Below are 16414 nucleotides of genomic sequence, written 5' to 3' on the forward strand. Positions count from 1 at the left end.
AATCAGGAAATCAGGAAGGGGCAAAGACTTTTTCACACCACTGTATATGCAACAGTTTCAAACATTACTGCTTCAAATGTACCCATCACTAATATTTACCAAACATTATGGTGCACTGAAATAATGTGCACTCTGTGAAACAAAATCCCCTTATAATTTTAACATGGTAAAAATGTATGCAAACACTCCACATAAAATATCTAAAAGATCTAAAGAGAAGTTAAGAATACTGTTTATTTTTTTAAAGACAACGGGTCAAAACAACAGGTACAAATTATTTTCTTAAAAACAAAAATAAGAACTAAAGAGTTGTTCTGCTATTTTAGCATCACATTTACAGATTCATGTTTTATAACCTGCAGAACAAAGCAAAATAATAAGACATCAAATAAAGGAAAATGTGATATAGCTACAGTCAATAAAGAGAACTGCTCAAACACGAGAGAACAACCTGTTGAACTCAGTTCCAGAGGTGTAGTATTTCTGAGAGAGTAGGAGTGAGAATGAGAGAAGCTGAAGGATACACAGACACTGCAGGAACATAGAGAGCTGTATTCTAAGGACAGGGAGTCAGAGCTGCCATTAGAAGCTCCATTTTGTACACAAAGTTCCTGCCCTCCATCCTGCTCCAGTGCACTTCCTTATATGGGCCTCGCAGATGACTCCATTTCCCATCCTGCAACACGTCACTCTTCGGTAAGTCTTTAGCCTGACATCGCGGAAACTGAACCAGGACCTTACAGCCACTCTCTGGCCCATTCCGCACTGTGAGAAGAGACAAAGACAGTTACACACAATCACAACACTTTCACTGGACATTCCATCCTCACTAGAGTACCAGCAATCTCTACTCCAGTAAACCTGCATGTGATTATGGGGGAAAAACATTCCTGTGTTTGTTATACTCTATATGTCTCACAGTGCAGTTTAGTGACGGAGCACACTAAAGAATTTTACTACATCCTCCCATCCTCATTTTTTATTCACAGATTTAGTACAGGTGACTGGATGGTACTGAAGCATAAACTGAATATGGATATAAACTACTTCATATCAAGAATGGATTTGGGCACAAAATCTGTACAAAACTAAAAAGAATTGGGAATAATATTCCAACACAATAACTTTAACCCCACTAAACCATTTCTGAACTTGCAAGAATTGATGACTTAAACCCAAACCTGTATTTTTCGCACTATAAGGCGCACGGGATTATAAGGCGAATTAAGCGACAGTAGAACAGGTGTGTCGCCATGTTTCCCATCTAATGCAGCAGGTCTCGCTCGCCATTTATTTACAGTAAGCTGAGATTTCCACTAAGGCTGGGTGCAGAAGCATCAGCATTAGCATTAGCAGCATGGCCCCGACAGCATTAGTCTGAGTGTTCCCATGATCCAGGGTGATATTATCTAACGGTTTGTCCCACCTAGCTTGTTTTAACACAATAAACATGCAGGCCACAGTCCAATATACTTACCTCTGAGCAGTGAAAGAGCTAGCGCTTAGCGTGGTTAGCAGCTAATTCTAATGATGCTCCAGCAAGGCTAGCCAGGGTTAGGAGCAGGCTACAGGCTGATAATACTCACCTCTGAAGAGCAAAAGAGCTAGCACATAGCACAGTTAGCGGCTAATGCTAATGTTGCTCCAGCAGTGCTAGCCAGGGTTAGGAGCAGGCTACAGGCTGATAATACTTACCTCTGAACAAAAAAAAGAGCTAGCACTCAGCACAATTAGTGGATAATGCTAATGTACATGCACAGTACATGCACACACACTCTTACCCCACTTACCGCAGAAAATGGAAAGCACTAAAAACCCTACTACCTCACTGGAGTCTATTGCACACTGTGAAATAGAGGTAATTACTACCTCACTGGTCTTTTTTGCACACTTTTTGCACACTGTCTTGTTATTTATTATTCTTTGTCTGTATGGTGTTGTATTGTCTGTCTGCACTTTTGTACTGTTGCACTATTGTTCTGTCTACACTGTGTTTATGTGCACCATGGTCCCTGGAGGAACGTTGTTTCGTTTCACTGTGTACTCTGTATATAGCTGAAATGACAATAAAACCACTTTGACTTTGACTAATGCTGCTCCAGCAGTGCTAGCCAGGGTTAACAGCAGACTACAGCCTGATATACTCCCCTATGAACATCAAAAGAGCTAGCGCTTAGCACAGTTAGCGGCTATTACTAATGTTGCTCCAGCAGTGCTAGCCGGGAAAAAGTACTTGTGATTAAAGTACCTTTACTTTGCTAAAATTCTACAAAAGTAAAAGTACCTATCTAAAAACCTACTTGAATAAAAGTAAAAAAGTACTCAATTTAAAATGTACTTTGAGTAAAAGTTACATAGTTACTTTTAATTATTTGGTGTAAAAAAGTACAACAAACAAATAAAATTGTTTTAATAAATTATTATTCCACATAATAATTTGGATCTTTCAGGCAGTATTTGTTCAGACCACACTATAAAACATTTTCAAAAACCAGTGGCATAGGTTTTTATGATCATTTTGTTTCTAAACTGTTAAAATGTTATGGTCATATAGGTGACTATTTACCGTATTTTTATAATTTTACAGTTCATTATTATTTTTTAATTTGCCATTGCTCTGCTTTAACTGCTATTTACATATTTTTTTAACATTTAAGAAGATTGTTTAATGTTCCCAATAAAAACTTAAGGAATTATCATTAAAAACATGAAAACATACAAAAAAATGTTGGTCGGCGCATGCGCAGTGCCGTAAAGAAGCAAATATCAATGGGTAGCATAACTCGACAGAACACCGGTTTCCCTGAGCACAGCTGATTCTTAAGTAGCATCTCTCCCGCTAATCGTAATAAACATTGCTGGGAAAAGTTCAGCTGCGCTGCCATGGAGAACAAAACTCAGCTCAAACTATGTGCGATAAGATCACATAAACACAGCTTCTCTCACCGTTTGCGGACGCAGGTTAAGCACATAACATAGCGCAGCTCAGCTAACTAATTTGTTAGCTAACATAGGCAGTTTGATATGTCTCCAGTTTAGTTCAGCGTTGTTTAATGTCTAAAAGGGATTTATGCTAAGGTATCTAGGTTATATTCGCCTCAATCGCCTGTTAACATCGCACCGACAAATGCAATTCATACAGCTTTCAGTGCATTTAATATAACTTACTATTAATTTAGGCATTAATACACGTTAGTCGATTAATCAACATACAGGATAACAAACACCTTTCAACTTAATTAGCCTTCACTGTCATATATCTTGCGGTGCGGGACAGAACTGAATTTTTATTGGCGGGAGCGGGAGTTCCAGTTCCAATCAATCCAGGCGATTAACATGTAGTCCTGCTCCCGCAAATTGATAAATAGTTAAGAAAATTGTAATAATCACGCTATGACTCCCATGCAAGCTGTGTGTGGATGGCCGGTGAAACAGGTTTGCCTGGCACCTGTGTGGCATAAATGTGGCATTTGGCCCCGCCCAAGATCGGTATTGGCAATCAGCCGATTGAGTTGAAAGACAATCGGCGAACGGAATCGGCCCCGAAACACTGAACGGTCCATCTATAAATATAACCTTGTAAGTTACAAATTAAACTGTTTAAAGAAAGCTGCAACAGTAAGAATCTTATAATCACGCAGCTCTGGCCACACGTGAGCTCCTCATAATGACAGTTTATGGGTAGGATCGGGCTCATAATGACAGTTTATGGGTCGGGTCGGGTCGAGTTCATAATGACAGTTTATGGGGCGGGTCAGGTCGTGCTCATAATGACAGTTTATGGGTCGGGTCGGGCTCAAAATGACAGTTTATGGGTCAGGTCGGGCTCAAAATGACAGTTTATGGGTCGGGTCGGGTCGGGCTCATAATGACAGTTTATGGGTCGGGTCGGGCTCATAATGAGAGTTTATGGGTCGGGTCGGGTCGGGCTCAAAATGACAGTTTATGGGTCAGGTTGGGTTGGGGCTCATAATGACAGTTTATGGGTCGGGTCGGGTCGGGCTCAAAATGACAGTTTATGGGTCAGGTTGGGTCGGGCTCGGGCAAAACGTGCACGGGCTCGGGCCGGGTCAGGTCGAATGTTTTGGGCCTCTAATTTATAATAGCAAAAGAGTTAAATAATAAAACAGTGATAATAACAGATAGTAAATGTACGTGGGTGTTTAGGTGTGTGCGTGTGAATACCTGAGATGGCATATTCTCCATTGGGTGATGCTACAGTAATGGCAGAGGCATTGCCGATGCTTTCGATGGCTCCTAGCCCCACATGGTTACTGAAGCTCAGCACATGCCAGCCCATCACCTTCGCCAGCTGCTGTACTGCGTGCACCTGATGCTGAGACATCTACAGCACACAAGCAGAAAAGACTCAAGAGATTTTTATTTTACTGTAATACATTTTTGTAATGTTATTTTACTGCAATTTTTACATTGCTCTGCAAGTGCATGTTTACCTGTGACAGTAAAAAATCCTGCAGCTCCTGCTCTTGGTGGGACAGAGTGATGACTCGACCGTCCCTGTGCACCACCCTGATCTGCTCCACCCCAATATTCAACTGCAGCTGAATCGACCTGAAAGAGAGAACGAAGGAGATAAACAGCCAGGACCATATGCTTTTCGTGTTACTTTTACTTTAAAGAAATTAGGGTTGAAGCTGAGCGACATGATTAGAATGTAAATACATGATGCAGCTTCAGTGTCATGACTTGATCTGGAAATCTACAGAAATATTACACCAGTTTAAAGAGAATGTCACAGTTATTGAAATCAAATGTGATTCAACATTTATTAAATAACTATAATAATCCTTTACCCATTTCACAAAGAGACCACCCAAAATACATACAGTGGCATGCTGGTTGCAGTTACTGCAAACAAGTGAAACCAAATAGCATACTATTTACTAATTTACAAATTTAATATTCAAAATTAGTGTAAATATCAAGAATTTCTCATTTTTTAATCTTCAATAATGTCTTCAACTAACAGCAAAAATAAAAACTAGACTTGATATTAGTTTAAATAATTTTAGAGAATAATTGTTATTTTTACAGTTTCTGCTGGTCATTCTGATAAAGATCCCTTTTACTATATGATAAAGACTGTATGACCCAGAGTGTGACTCGGTTAGGATCAAAGACCCCCTAAGTAAAGTTTTTCACTCTTACTTGCAAATCTGCTCATAGCCTTGTGAGGTGATCAGCACTTTTACACTGGACTCATAAACATCGTTAATATTGGACCAGTGAGCCTGAATCTGAGGATCCTCTATACGACTCGCCAGGCAGTCAATGGTCCGCGCCGTCCTGCAAAAGACAGAACAAAATAAGGTCAAGTCAGTTTTTTCTATTCCTGTTCAGTCCTATTTTATTCTGTGCCAACCAAAGATTTAGACACACCTCCATTTTTATTTCTTTAATTTATTTTCTATATTATAGAATAATATTAAAGAAAACGATTAAGGGACACATATGGAATTACATAGTAAACAGTAAAAAGGGTTTTTGTCCTGCACCTGACCCAATCCCCTGATCTAAACCTGATGAACTGAGATGGGGTTTTGAGGTGATTTTGGATGAGCTGGAGCTTCACAGCCTGAAGGAAAAGTAACAGGTTTTGCTCAGCACCTCCAGAAACTCATTCAAGACACTGAGAAAACTATTCCAGGTGACTCTCTATGCTGTTTAATTTCTTGTGGTATTTTAAGCAATCTGGATCTTTTTGACCCGTTCTGTAGTAAGACCTAAACTTTGGTTCAGGCCGGGACTGTATTGGGGTTTCCCTGTGGACCATGTCCTCCAGCTCCTGGGAGGTCAGAAGGTCACGACACAGCAGCTGGCTGGAGGATCCACTGACCACACCCATAGCAGCTAACTCTGGCTGCTGATCAGCTTAATCAAAAAGCAGCTGTGTGATTGGCTTCAGTTAAAAACATATGCTCCGCCCTTTGCCTACATCCACTGGTGCTCCACTTGCACAGTGAGTTTGTGAGTTGATTGTGACCCCTGGTGTTCAAACGATGCAACTGCATGAAATTTCATATGATGCACATCACCACATTTTTCTATCGCAGGTCATCAGGTCACAATGCTTCACTGAACCCACAGTAAACCTACATCAACACTCTAATTAAATGTACCCAAATCTGGCTGTTTGTGTAGAAGTGTGTTACCTGCTCCTGAGGAAAATGTGTTTGGCTTGTTTGATGATTTTTTCCAGCAGGCCGTCACTGGGCTGCAGACTGCTGATCTCCGCTTTATCGTACGCCATCGGCCCAGCTAGCCGCAACCGCTTCGGTCCAAATGGAACACTTGCAGGATGGGGCATCACTGAGGAGCTCAAAGTCTGCTTATGGAACTACATGAAGAATAATCACTGAATTAATGAACCTATTCATAGAACATGGACTGAAAATACAGGTAACAACAAATTAAGAGGAAAATCTACTTTAAATTAACCATAAAAATAGCAAAATCAGCAAAAATATATTATAAAATGAAAAATCCAAGATAGAGCTATAGAGATAACAGACCATAAATACATTAATTTGACAAAATATATAATGTTTAAATAACATAAATAACAGTTATTAATCCATGATTAGTCCATGGACAGGACAGTGCTTAACTAAGAATACAAGAACACAAGTTAATTTTAACTAAGAATACAAGAACACAAGTTAATTTTAACTAACACGATTTATACACGGCTCAGACACTCACACTGAGGTGAAGAAGTGTCTAAAATCACCTGTGTTTCTGCCACAACTTGGTGAACTAATCTAGGGATCCCTTTGATAGCAGCTAAGAGAAAATTTGTCTGTGTAGTATGATGCAATTTGGCGTGATGACTGTGTGACTGTCCGACGAAAAGACTAGCATGTTAGAACTTTTTGTAATTTATTGCCTAGCTTGCTCCGCGACGTGTTCCATGCTGCCATGGACCAATAGGAAGCTACCATTGTAGACAGATGTAAACTGAGGCGGTGGACAATGGTGAACAGAAGTTGTAATGTTGTATATATATCTGATCACCATGGAGCTGTTCTGCTGCCTTTTTGCGTACAAAGGAACAGTAATACAGTAATTACCAGTCATGAATAAAGAAGATTAACCTTTTACTGATGCAGGATGACTGTCTGTGTGAAATATCAAGATTAAATAAACTGTGAAGTCTACATGATATACATGTCAAAGTTATGATTTCTACAATGTGGAATTGTGAAAATTTCTCAATAACTATATTTAGTAAAATAGGGGTAATAAGTATTATTTAAATAAACATTATTCATATTAATATATTCTTAATATTGTCCAGCAGTCTACATTACAAAACACCCGCTATAACTGTACACCCAACCATGAAATACTTTTAGTATTAGACACTCAATCACGCTCCAAAGAAATGCCTCCCTTCTTTAATCGGGTTACATCATTATTACATTCATGACACCCATGATATCCTCTATATGTGAATCAATTCAACACAAAAAATTAACATGTCTGATTATTGGAGGACATGGATGATTATTGGTCGGTGACAGTACGTGTAGTTTTGCTAGTTCCTCGAGTTATACACAAAACAGAGATGTAGTTTATACTTTTTTTAATGATAAATAGCTGAAAATCTGTCACGTCAGAAACAAACGAGGTCAACAGTAGCTAGCCGCGCTAATATAATGGAAATCTAAGCTCACTGTAAAAAAAAAGCAAAATCCCTTTACTCACACAAAAACAGGAGATTTTCAGGAGAGAAATCTGTGTACAGTAACATCCAGCGCTCGCTTGACTTTGAAAGAATTTTTTTTTTAGAATTACATTTTGTTTATTTAGGGGCTCTCAGCAACGAGACCTGCTGAATTAGAAGGGAAACATGGCGACACCCCTGTGTCACTTTATGACACTTATAATCCGGTGCGCCTTATGTATGAAAATAGACCACAAAAAAGATGTTCATTGATAGTGCGCCTTATAATACAAATAAATAAAATAAATTTGATTCAGTTAGATTAGTTGTTTGTTTAGCTAAGGTGACCCCCCAAGAATTGAGTCACAGGAAAAAATATTTTAATATTTAGTTGAAGACAAAAAGACAATAAAGTAAAATGAAGGCAGACTATGCGTCAGTGTACAGCATATGGGGAGGGGTAGACTGTAAGGTGTGTGTGTACCTCTCTAATCAGCTGGTGCAGGTTGTGCTCGAGAACGTAAAGATGATCGTCTGGTTTGGTTTTGTCTGGAGAGGTTCTCTGATTTTTCTTCTCCACAGAGGAATGGCACAGAGAGATGGAGAGCTGAAGCCCTGAAATTACACGAGCATACACTTAAAGCCCTGAAATGATCTTTAGATATGTTTCTTTATAGACAACAAATACATTTCATTTATTTTCTTTTCCAGATTACATGAATACTATTTAGCTTAATAATATCATTTTCTCTGTATCTATTATTTGTTAATTGTTTTGCTCTCGGTCTTGCTGTTTTCATGTTTTATTTGACTTCATGTTATGAAGGAATTTGAATCTGTTCAATAGAGGAGATATAGAGTAATGTTCTCAGATTCCAGACTGGATTTGGATGCAGGTATTTATGTTGGTAACTATGCTAGTTTGCTCAGATACTGTCTACTGTATGTGAAAAGGTTAAAAAGTTTAAAAAATGAATCCTCAACGGATAAAACAATATTTATATACATTTAAAATTATATTACATTATACTTCAGATCCACTGAAGTGATGCAGAATTAGTTATTTGTGAATGCCATGTATGTGTCAGTAAATTTACCAGGGAAGGGCTGGGAGATGATCTGATTCTTGACCACGATGTGAGGAATGTGTGATTTTATCTGCACCGCCTCCCGAGAGAGCTGAGCAAAGATTTCCTTACAGAGCAGCACATTCTGAGCAGCTTCCAGCTTCGAATGCCATGCCTGAGCACCTGAGAGAAAGAGAGAGAGAGAGAGAGAAAGAGAGAGAGAGAAAGAGAGAGAGAGAGAGAGAGAGAAAGAGAGACATGTTGAAAAGACTGTTTATCCACGATGACCGTGTTTAAAACATAATACAATAGTAAGCAGTATATTAAAGTAAATCAGCGCAGTTAGTTCCTGGTTTGGTGTATTAGAGTGTTACTAGATGTACCTGGTCTTGCCTTTGGTTGTCTTCTGAACAGGTTTACCGTGCCCAGGTCTCCTATATCAGGAGCCTGTTTCTGAATAGAGACCTAAACAAGAGACAGAGCATCAGCAGAAATCTACACTATCTTGGTTTTGCATTGTGATGATGTAATAGACTAACAGGGCAGTGTGACCTCACCTTAATGTAGGCTGAGCCCTCCAGGTCACTGGGGATCTGGACATTGAGAGGGCAGTAATCATCTGGGATTTTCTTATCCAGGTCGATATCCGTGTTTTTAATGACCTCGAAAGTGCCGTGGTGTGTAAACAGAGAACCTGGAGGAGTGAAATCACTTTTTTCTGAAATCTGCAATCCTCAACACATCACATACTATATATACATACAACATTTCAGCTTAAATATGAGCTAAAAACATTTGTGTTTGTGATCAGATGATCACAGCTCAGATCAACATTTTTCTTATATATACATTCAGATGTGTTAACTCTAACAGGGCAGGCCAAGTGATTTTAGGTGAGCAAAAAGAAACAGTGTTAACTGTTAATTAAGTTAACACTTAATATTTGTTGCATATCTCTTTGCTTACAACAACTGCATCAAGCAACACACAGGTGTTACCAAACTGTTGCATCATATTTTTTGATGCTGGAATTTACAAAAAGGTTTAAATCTATTAAATTAATTCATCACTATCAATCCCTGCACTTTCACCCTGATTAAAGTTAGCAGTGTATTGTAGGTCCATGGGCCACAACTCTATGTATTTTTATCTGCTCAAAATTCTCTGGCCTGCAACTTACTAAAGAGGCATTTAAACAAACACTATAAGTGTAAGAGGGAACTAGAGTGTGACCAATTTCATCACACATGCGGCCTAATCTCTCAATGGTGTAACCAAATAAAAAAAAAAAAATTAAAAAAGCAAGTTAAAGAAACAGTTAACATCTCCAGTTAGCCTTTAGCCATCATCATTGACAGTAGTGCTGTGTGATCATATCACGATATGGAATTTTTTATATCATAAATAAATAAATTAACAAACATGAAAATGAGGGTATTCAATCTGTAATTTCAGTTCATTTTAGTTTTTATTAGTTTCAGCTAAGGAGAACTTTCACTTTCCGTTTTCATTCTTTTTCCTTAACAGTAATACTTTGTTACTTAGCAATATGGTGATTATAATGCCATAGCTTTATATAAAATAAAAAAAGTATTAAAAAACAGAGGAATACATTACAGACTTTTTCCTGGAGCCCGGCGGGCAAAGAAAAAAAATCTAAGTATCCTGCTATTTAAAAGAATGGAAAATAAATAACAATAATAATATAGTTCTGCATACTAGAGTTTAGATTGTCTGCCCGAACCCGAGCCTGAACGCGAGCCTGACTGACCTGCGAGAATTCTCACCTCTTTCCTGACGCGCTGTCGGGTTCGGCTGAAGAAAATGGTCTGTGGTGTGACGCAGAACTACGTTTAATGTAACAAATCACACAGATTTTTGTGCTGATCCATCCGCGCATTTTAAGCTCCGCAGGTGGATTAATGTCAGTCTGCCAGTCAGGCTACAGTGTCAGCATATAAATCACGTGCGTTTTCCTACAGGACAAACTATTCAAACATGCAGATGAGCTCTCTGCACCCGATTAAAAAAAAAATCACACTGTGTCTGTATGTCTTAAAAAAGTTAGATACGGCTATTAAATTAATAAATCAACATCCATAGAAAAGACCAGTGAGACCAGTAAGGCAGCAACAAGCTAGAAGCTAATAAGCTAATAACAACATTTTATAAAAACTGAAAAATAGATATAAAATAGGAAAATAACTAACTAAACTAAGCTCAAAATGCTAAATATAATAAATATAATCAAACGAATTCTAAAAGATCAAAACGAAATAGTGAACACTCAAAGCAGTAGCTTAAAGACAGAATATAAAGCTTTTCCAGCGCTAAGAGACGCAAAACCTGTAGAACAGAAGGAGCAGCGGCAGCGCGCCGTGTACCACATAGCTAATCAGGTTACTCAACTCTGATCAGGTTAAACCCAGCTGAAGCGCGCTCATGGCTACCTACAAACAGGCATTCACAATGGAGCGCTAAAACTGGGATTGACCATGAAAATGAATAAGGGAAAGCACAAGGCATCATATTTCACCCCTATTGATCAGGAAATATTAATATCTGCGTATGCAGAGTATAAAATAATATTCAGGCATAAAAGCAATTCAGCAGCAGCAGCAAAGCAAATGAGTCAGCTTGAGCAAAAATAGCTGACAGAGTCAATGCGTGAGTTAAAATAAAAATATACACAATACACTTAGTGAAAAGACATGGAAAAATATTTAAAATATTATTATTTAAACATTTTTATTTGTCTTGATTTGTACCCTTTTTTTTTTTAATTAACCCAGGTGTAATCCAAGTGGGATTAAACACACATGGCAGCAAGTGAAGATAAAATATAAAAACATAGTCCACAGTGGTATGACTTGTACACAACTAACTAATGTTACTTTTATCAAGCTTAGTTTGCCCTACAGTTGATTATGGTTTTGTAGCTAATAGGAAAAAGGCTGAGGTAAGAAAAACAGGAGGGGGGGGGGGGTCACCATCGCCACCGTTTACCCGGGCAGAGGAGCTGGCACTTTCAAAGAACAGTAGGAGGCCCATCCCTCATGGAATCACTGGAGGGAGCTCATCTGAGCCATCAACCCCCAGGGACACACCTCATGATGTTAAAGGCACGTTCATTACATTTATTAGTTTATAGTTCATAAACTGTGAACTGCATTGATATTTTAACATGTTTAATGCTACTAAAATGATGCAACTAAATGAGCCTCCTGCAGTTGTAAGTTATCTTAATGTTCCCAAATCTTACTTGATGTGAATAAATATCAGTGTTTAACCAAAAAATCTAAATTCCTGTTGCAGGATGATGATGAAACAATCTCTTCTGTCTCAGAATGGGAGGATCCTGGGAGGCCTATGGAGGTACAGTATGTTAAATATGTTGATCATAATATTTCATTTGATTAAACATAGTAGTGTGTGTGACTGTCCTATAACGGAATGTGACTGATTATCAGGAATCTGATGAGGAACTATCCAACTCCAAAGCTCAGCTTGGAACAGTGAGAATGCTTATGTCTCAACAAATATCAAAACTATTCAGAACACAAAGCTATTTATTTAAGCTTAACATGGTATTTTTGTCTCTTTCTTTCAAGATGGCTGTTAAAGATTTATACTAGGTTCAGCTAAAAATCAAATTGAGAAGTGTGATCTACAAACACATAAAACTGCAAATAAAACAGACAAGACTGGAAATTGAGTTGCTGGAATATAAATTAAAGGTGGGAGTTGTTGCTGTGAGTGTATAAATCTGTTTTTACCAAGAAAATTCACTTGTTGGCATTTTTTTCCTTCAGGAAATAAATAAATCAAAAACATAGGCCTGATCAAATTTACTGTATAATGCAGACTCTCAAAAAATCCTTGCATCATGTACAGAGCCTGGCCATTTGGCTTTAACATTAGTAATGTTGGTAGCATCATATATGATCTTAATGGAGGAGAAAATATGTTTTTGTAATGTATTAAATATTAGTCCTTTTTGTTTTTTAAAAAGTAGTAAATTTATGATCATTACTTGTATATTAATGCTGTGGAAGGACTTGCTGTTTATATAATCCCCTTCATTTTTGGCAGGTGCTTTAATTGGAATGTGGGTTCCATCCATGCATCATCCAATGACTCTTGGAAATCCTAAAATATAAAATTTTGCAGAGCTATTTATCTTTCACTTCCCATTTGTCTGACAATTTTATAATCTTTGTAATGACGATAAACCTGCATATCTGTGGAATTCCTCTTTAATGTTCATTAAAGGATTATGCCCAGGGAACACCACAAAACTGGACAACAACTGTTTTAAAGCTAGGCATACTTTGCGGACTGACCAACATACAGTTGCCTTGACTATGTGTTCAGTGTCTCCTACATTGTACCAAAAAAGATCCATTGGCAAAGAAACGGAGCGCAATGCATAAAGTCTGCAAAGATGTGAGGGCTGATCCAGCGAGGAAAAACGGTAACGTGCGAATAATTTGAGTTTCAATATCATCTGGATCCGTTTGCATGAGAAAAGAGTAAGTTAACCTGCTAGTGTTAGTTTTGATGCCTTCAGTGAGAATCTACAATGTAAATAGTCATGAAGAAAACGCATTGAATGAAAATGTGTGTCCAAACTTTTGGCCTGTACTGTATATATACATTTTATTTGATTTAACGTGAACCTACGAATGCTTTATTGTGCATGTAAACATTCATTTATTGATGGCAATGCCACTTTACAATTTTAGGCACAAAAAGAGTTTAAACTTCACGCACATCTTTAACAGACTCACCCGCACTGCGGTAGCTCAGATCTCCGAGGATTTTGTCTCCAACTTTACGCAGTTTCCACTGTGATCGCAGGTGCAGCAGCTCTGCGTTAAAGTCACGCTGTCGCCGCTGCTCCTGGCTCTCCGCCACAGACTTACTCAGCTTCTCCGCCCCCTTCAGCAGAACCTGGGCTGCGGTGGCCAGGGACTTCTTCTTACTGATTAGCTGGAACACCTGAGGAGCCTGAACACAAACATACTCGCAGCCTTATGATTAGGGATGTGAGAAAATATTAATATCACATTGTGATATTTTGTTCTATACATAAGTTTTGGTCTGTAAAGAGAAAAGATGTTTTAACATTTTAAGCAGGATTTGGTGTGTTTTTGTACAAAAGTCTTAGTCCTTAGTTGTCATGCTAAGGTTTCTACACAAATATATTTAGGAAATATCAAAGCTTTTTTTAGAGAGAGAATTGCTTGAAAGATGGCTAGAAATCAGCCAAAACTCATGTTTGACTAAACAAACAAAATATCTCCAACTGCAAGCAAATCCTCCCAAAACAAGAAAAAAGAGTAGCAGATTTTAACAAGTCTAATACTGTTACCTTGGCCACAGTAGGGTCCTGGGATACCGGATCAAGAGCCATATACTTCTTCTCTTTCACAATGCTGAGCACATCGTGCAGCACACACATCTCAGTCAAAGCACTGCGCAAATTATTCCTCACCGAGTCCCACGGCCACAGGCACGGCTGAAATTTCACTGGACCTGGAGAACAATATACGTTATGCACTAAAAATCACTTGCAGTAGAATATTACTGCTGAAATATTCCTCAGGCTGCCCTTTTCCATACCTTCAAACCATATAGATACTGAGGAACTCTAAATATAACACTTAAACATGCTAAAAATCATACTGCTTCTTACTAATAGTTATGTAGTAAACACAAAGCTCAATGTTCTACCTCTATTTTAACCAGTCTATAAGTTGCGATTCCCTTGTCTTTTTACCTTTAGTAAATTCAGTTACCACCATATAACTAAGTCTTAACATGTGTAAAGTTGATGCTTGTGCAGCCGGCCACTTTCACTTACCTTCCTCATCTGGGTTCTGCTTGCTCCATTCAGACTCTCTGCTCTCCCCATTCAGGTCCTCTTCATCAGAGTCAGAGCCTTGGCCGAAATCAATGCGCTGAGCAAGTTTTGCGAGATTCTGGGACATAGAGAGCGGAGGCACATACGTTTCTACTCCATCCAGTGAAACCTCCTGCACCTGACGCTCACAGGAGGACTCGATACTGACGCGAACTGCAGGGCTTCCTGACATCCTGCTTCTATTCACCGGCTGGAGTCTCTGAAACACAAACATTCTGACTATAAAAAACAAATCAAAACAAAGAAAGACAGAATTCCAACTACAGTGCTGTGAAAAAGTATTTTCCCCCGACATATTTCCTTTTTTTTTTAGCTTTTTTTATCATACAAACATTTTTCAGATCAATAAACACATTTAATATCAGACAAAGATAAGCTAAGAAAATATAAAAAGCAGATATTTAAATGATGATTTAGTTTATAAAGGGAAAAAAACTATCCAAACCAATCTAACCTTCTGTGAAAAAGTGTTTACCCCTGAATCTAATAACTTGGTTGTGTCACCCTTGGCAGCAACAACTGCAAGCAAGCTTTACTGATAACTTGTAACGAGTCTTTCCCATCTCTGTGGCGGAATTCTTTACAGAATAGTTTTAATTCAGACACATTGGAGGATTTTCCAGCATAAACATCCTGTTTAAGATCATCCACAGCATCTCTATCAGACTTTAACTAGTCCTAGATGGTTGGTAAGCTGCTGCTAGGTGGTTGTTAAAGTGTTACTAGTTTGTAAGCTGTAACTAGGTGGTCGGTAAACTGTTGCTAGAAGGTTGGTAAGGTGTTACTAGAAGGTTGGTAAGGTGTTACTAGAAGGTTGGTAAGGTGTCGCTAGAAGGTTGGTAAGGTGTTACTAGAAGGTTGGTAAGGTGTTACTAGAAGGTTGGTAAGGTGTTACTAGGTGGTATGTAAACTGTTACTAGGAGTTTGGTAAGGTGTTACTAGGTAACTTTAGTCGGTGAACGCGGTCGGTAACCCTGGAGTTAAAATGAGCAGAATCATCCTAAAAAACTCGTATGCGTCTGTATAAAATTCACATTATGAATGAACTCCTATAATTCATAACATCACTACAATACAGATATTATACCCAGGAGATACAGCTGCTGGTAAAATCAGGATCACAGAACCGGTGTTTTGTCGAATTATGATACTCATCGGAGCTGCAGCCGCTCACAGGACTGAGCTCAGAACAGCGCGAGGCTGCGGAGAGAGCGGCGGGTATACACCGGGTAGTTAAATGTGGTGTATGGGGGTGTAAACAGGGAGATATAGTAAATCAGAGCGCTACTCACGGGAGTAAAGAAGGTCTGGGTTTATCCGGTTGTTGTTCTGATAAAACAGCGCTTTCTTCCCCTCCTCTTCTTCCTGCCCGGGGCTTAAGTCCGGACTGCGGACCGGAGCTGTGCTGCCCCCTCCCGGTCACCCCGGAGAACCGAGCAGATAGTACCCGCCGCAGACTGCAGGGGGCGCTGCGCACTGACTCAAAATTAATGGGTTTGTATGAAGCAAAAGAACAAAACCATGTCTGATCATTTCATACTGAAAAATTTACTCATTTACTTAAAACATATTTCAGCACCACTGCTGTTATAAGCCTTTAGAACTGTTATCTAACTGTACCATCTGGACCATCAAGTGGCCACAGCATTTTTAGTTTTATTTCACCCCTCACACCACGTTCAGACACTTAAGTTGTAATTTTTTGTTTCAAAGTTTTACACACACCAGCTCTAG

At 38.7% G+C, this 16414-nt stretch overlaps 1 protein-coding gene across 1 annotated transcript; it reads right to left on the reverse strand.

The window, feature by feature from the left end:
• Positions 1-210: 210 nt before the first annotated feature.
• On the reverse strand, positions 211-16127 carry med17 (mediator complex subunit 17). Its single transcript, XM_007241496.4, has 13 exons — positions 15973-16127; positions 14621-14879; positions 14129-14292; positions 13545-13764; positions 9312-9448; positions 9138-9219; positions 8785-8937; positions 8172-8302; positions 6174-6358; positions 5170-5307; positions 4455-4572; positions 4186-4345; positions 211-765 (listed from the first exon to the last, which is right to left on the reverse strand). Exons 2-13 carry the CDS (start codon positions 14850-14852, stop codon positions 557-559), a joined length of 1929 nt encoding a protein of 642 aa, XP_007241558.1. The 5' UTR covers positions 14853-14879; positions 15973-16127; the 3' UTR covers positions 211-556.
• Between the last annotated feature and the right edge of the window lie 287 nt (positions 16128-16414).

Source organism: Astyanax mexicanus, chromosome 4 (genome assembly GCF_023375975.1).
Source record: "Astyanax mexicanus isolate ESR-SI-001 chromosome 4, AstMex3_surface, whole genome shotgun sequence".
Lineage (NCBI taxonomy): Eukaryota > Metazoa > Chordata > Actinopteri > Characiformes > Acestrorhamphidae > Astyanax > Astyanax mexicanus.

Bases quoted from the DNA above. Each gene is read 5' to 3' on its own strand.
- med17 (XM_007241496.4), bottom strand. From the start codon at position 14,852: ATGTCAGGAAGCCCTGCAGTTCGCGTCAGTATCGAGTCCTCCTGTGAG. The intron at 8,938-9,137 runs GTACATCTAGTA...TCTTTCTCTCAG, and splicing joins ACAACCAAAGGCAAGACCAG to GTGCTCAGGCATGGCATTCG. The intron at 4,346-4,454 runs GTAAACATGCAC...TGTGTGCTGTAG, and splicing joins AGGATTTTTTACTGTCACAG to ATGTCTCAGCATCAGGTGCA.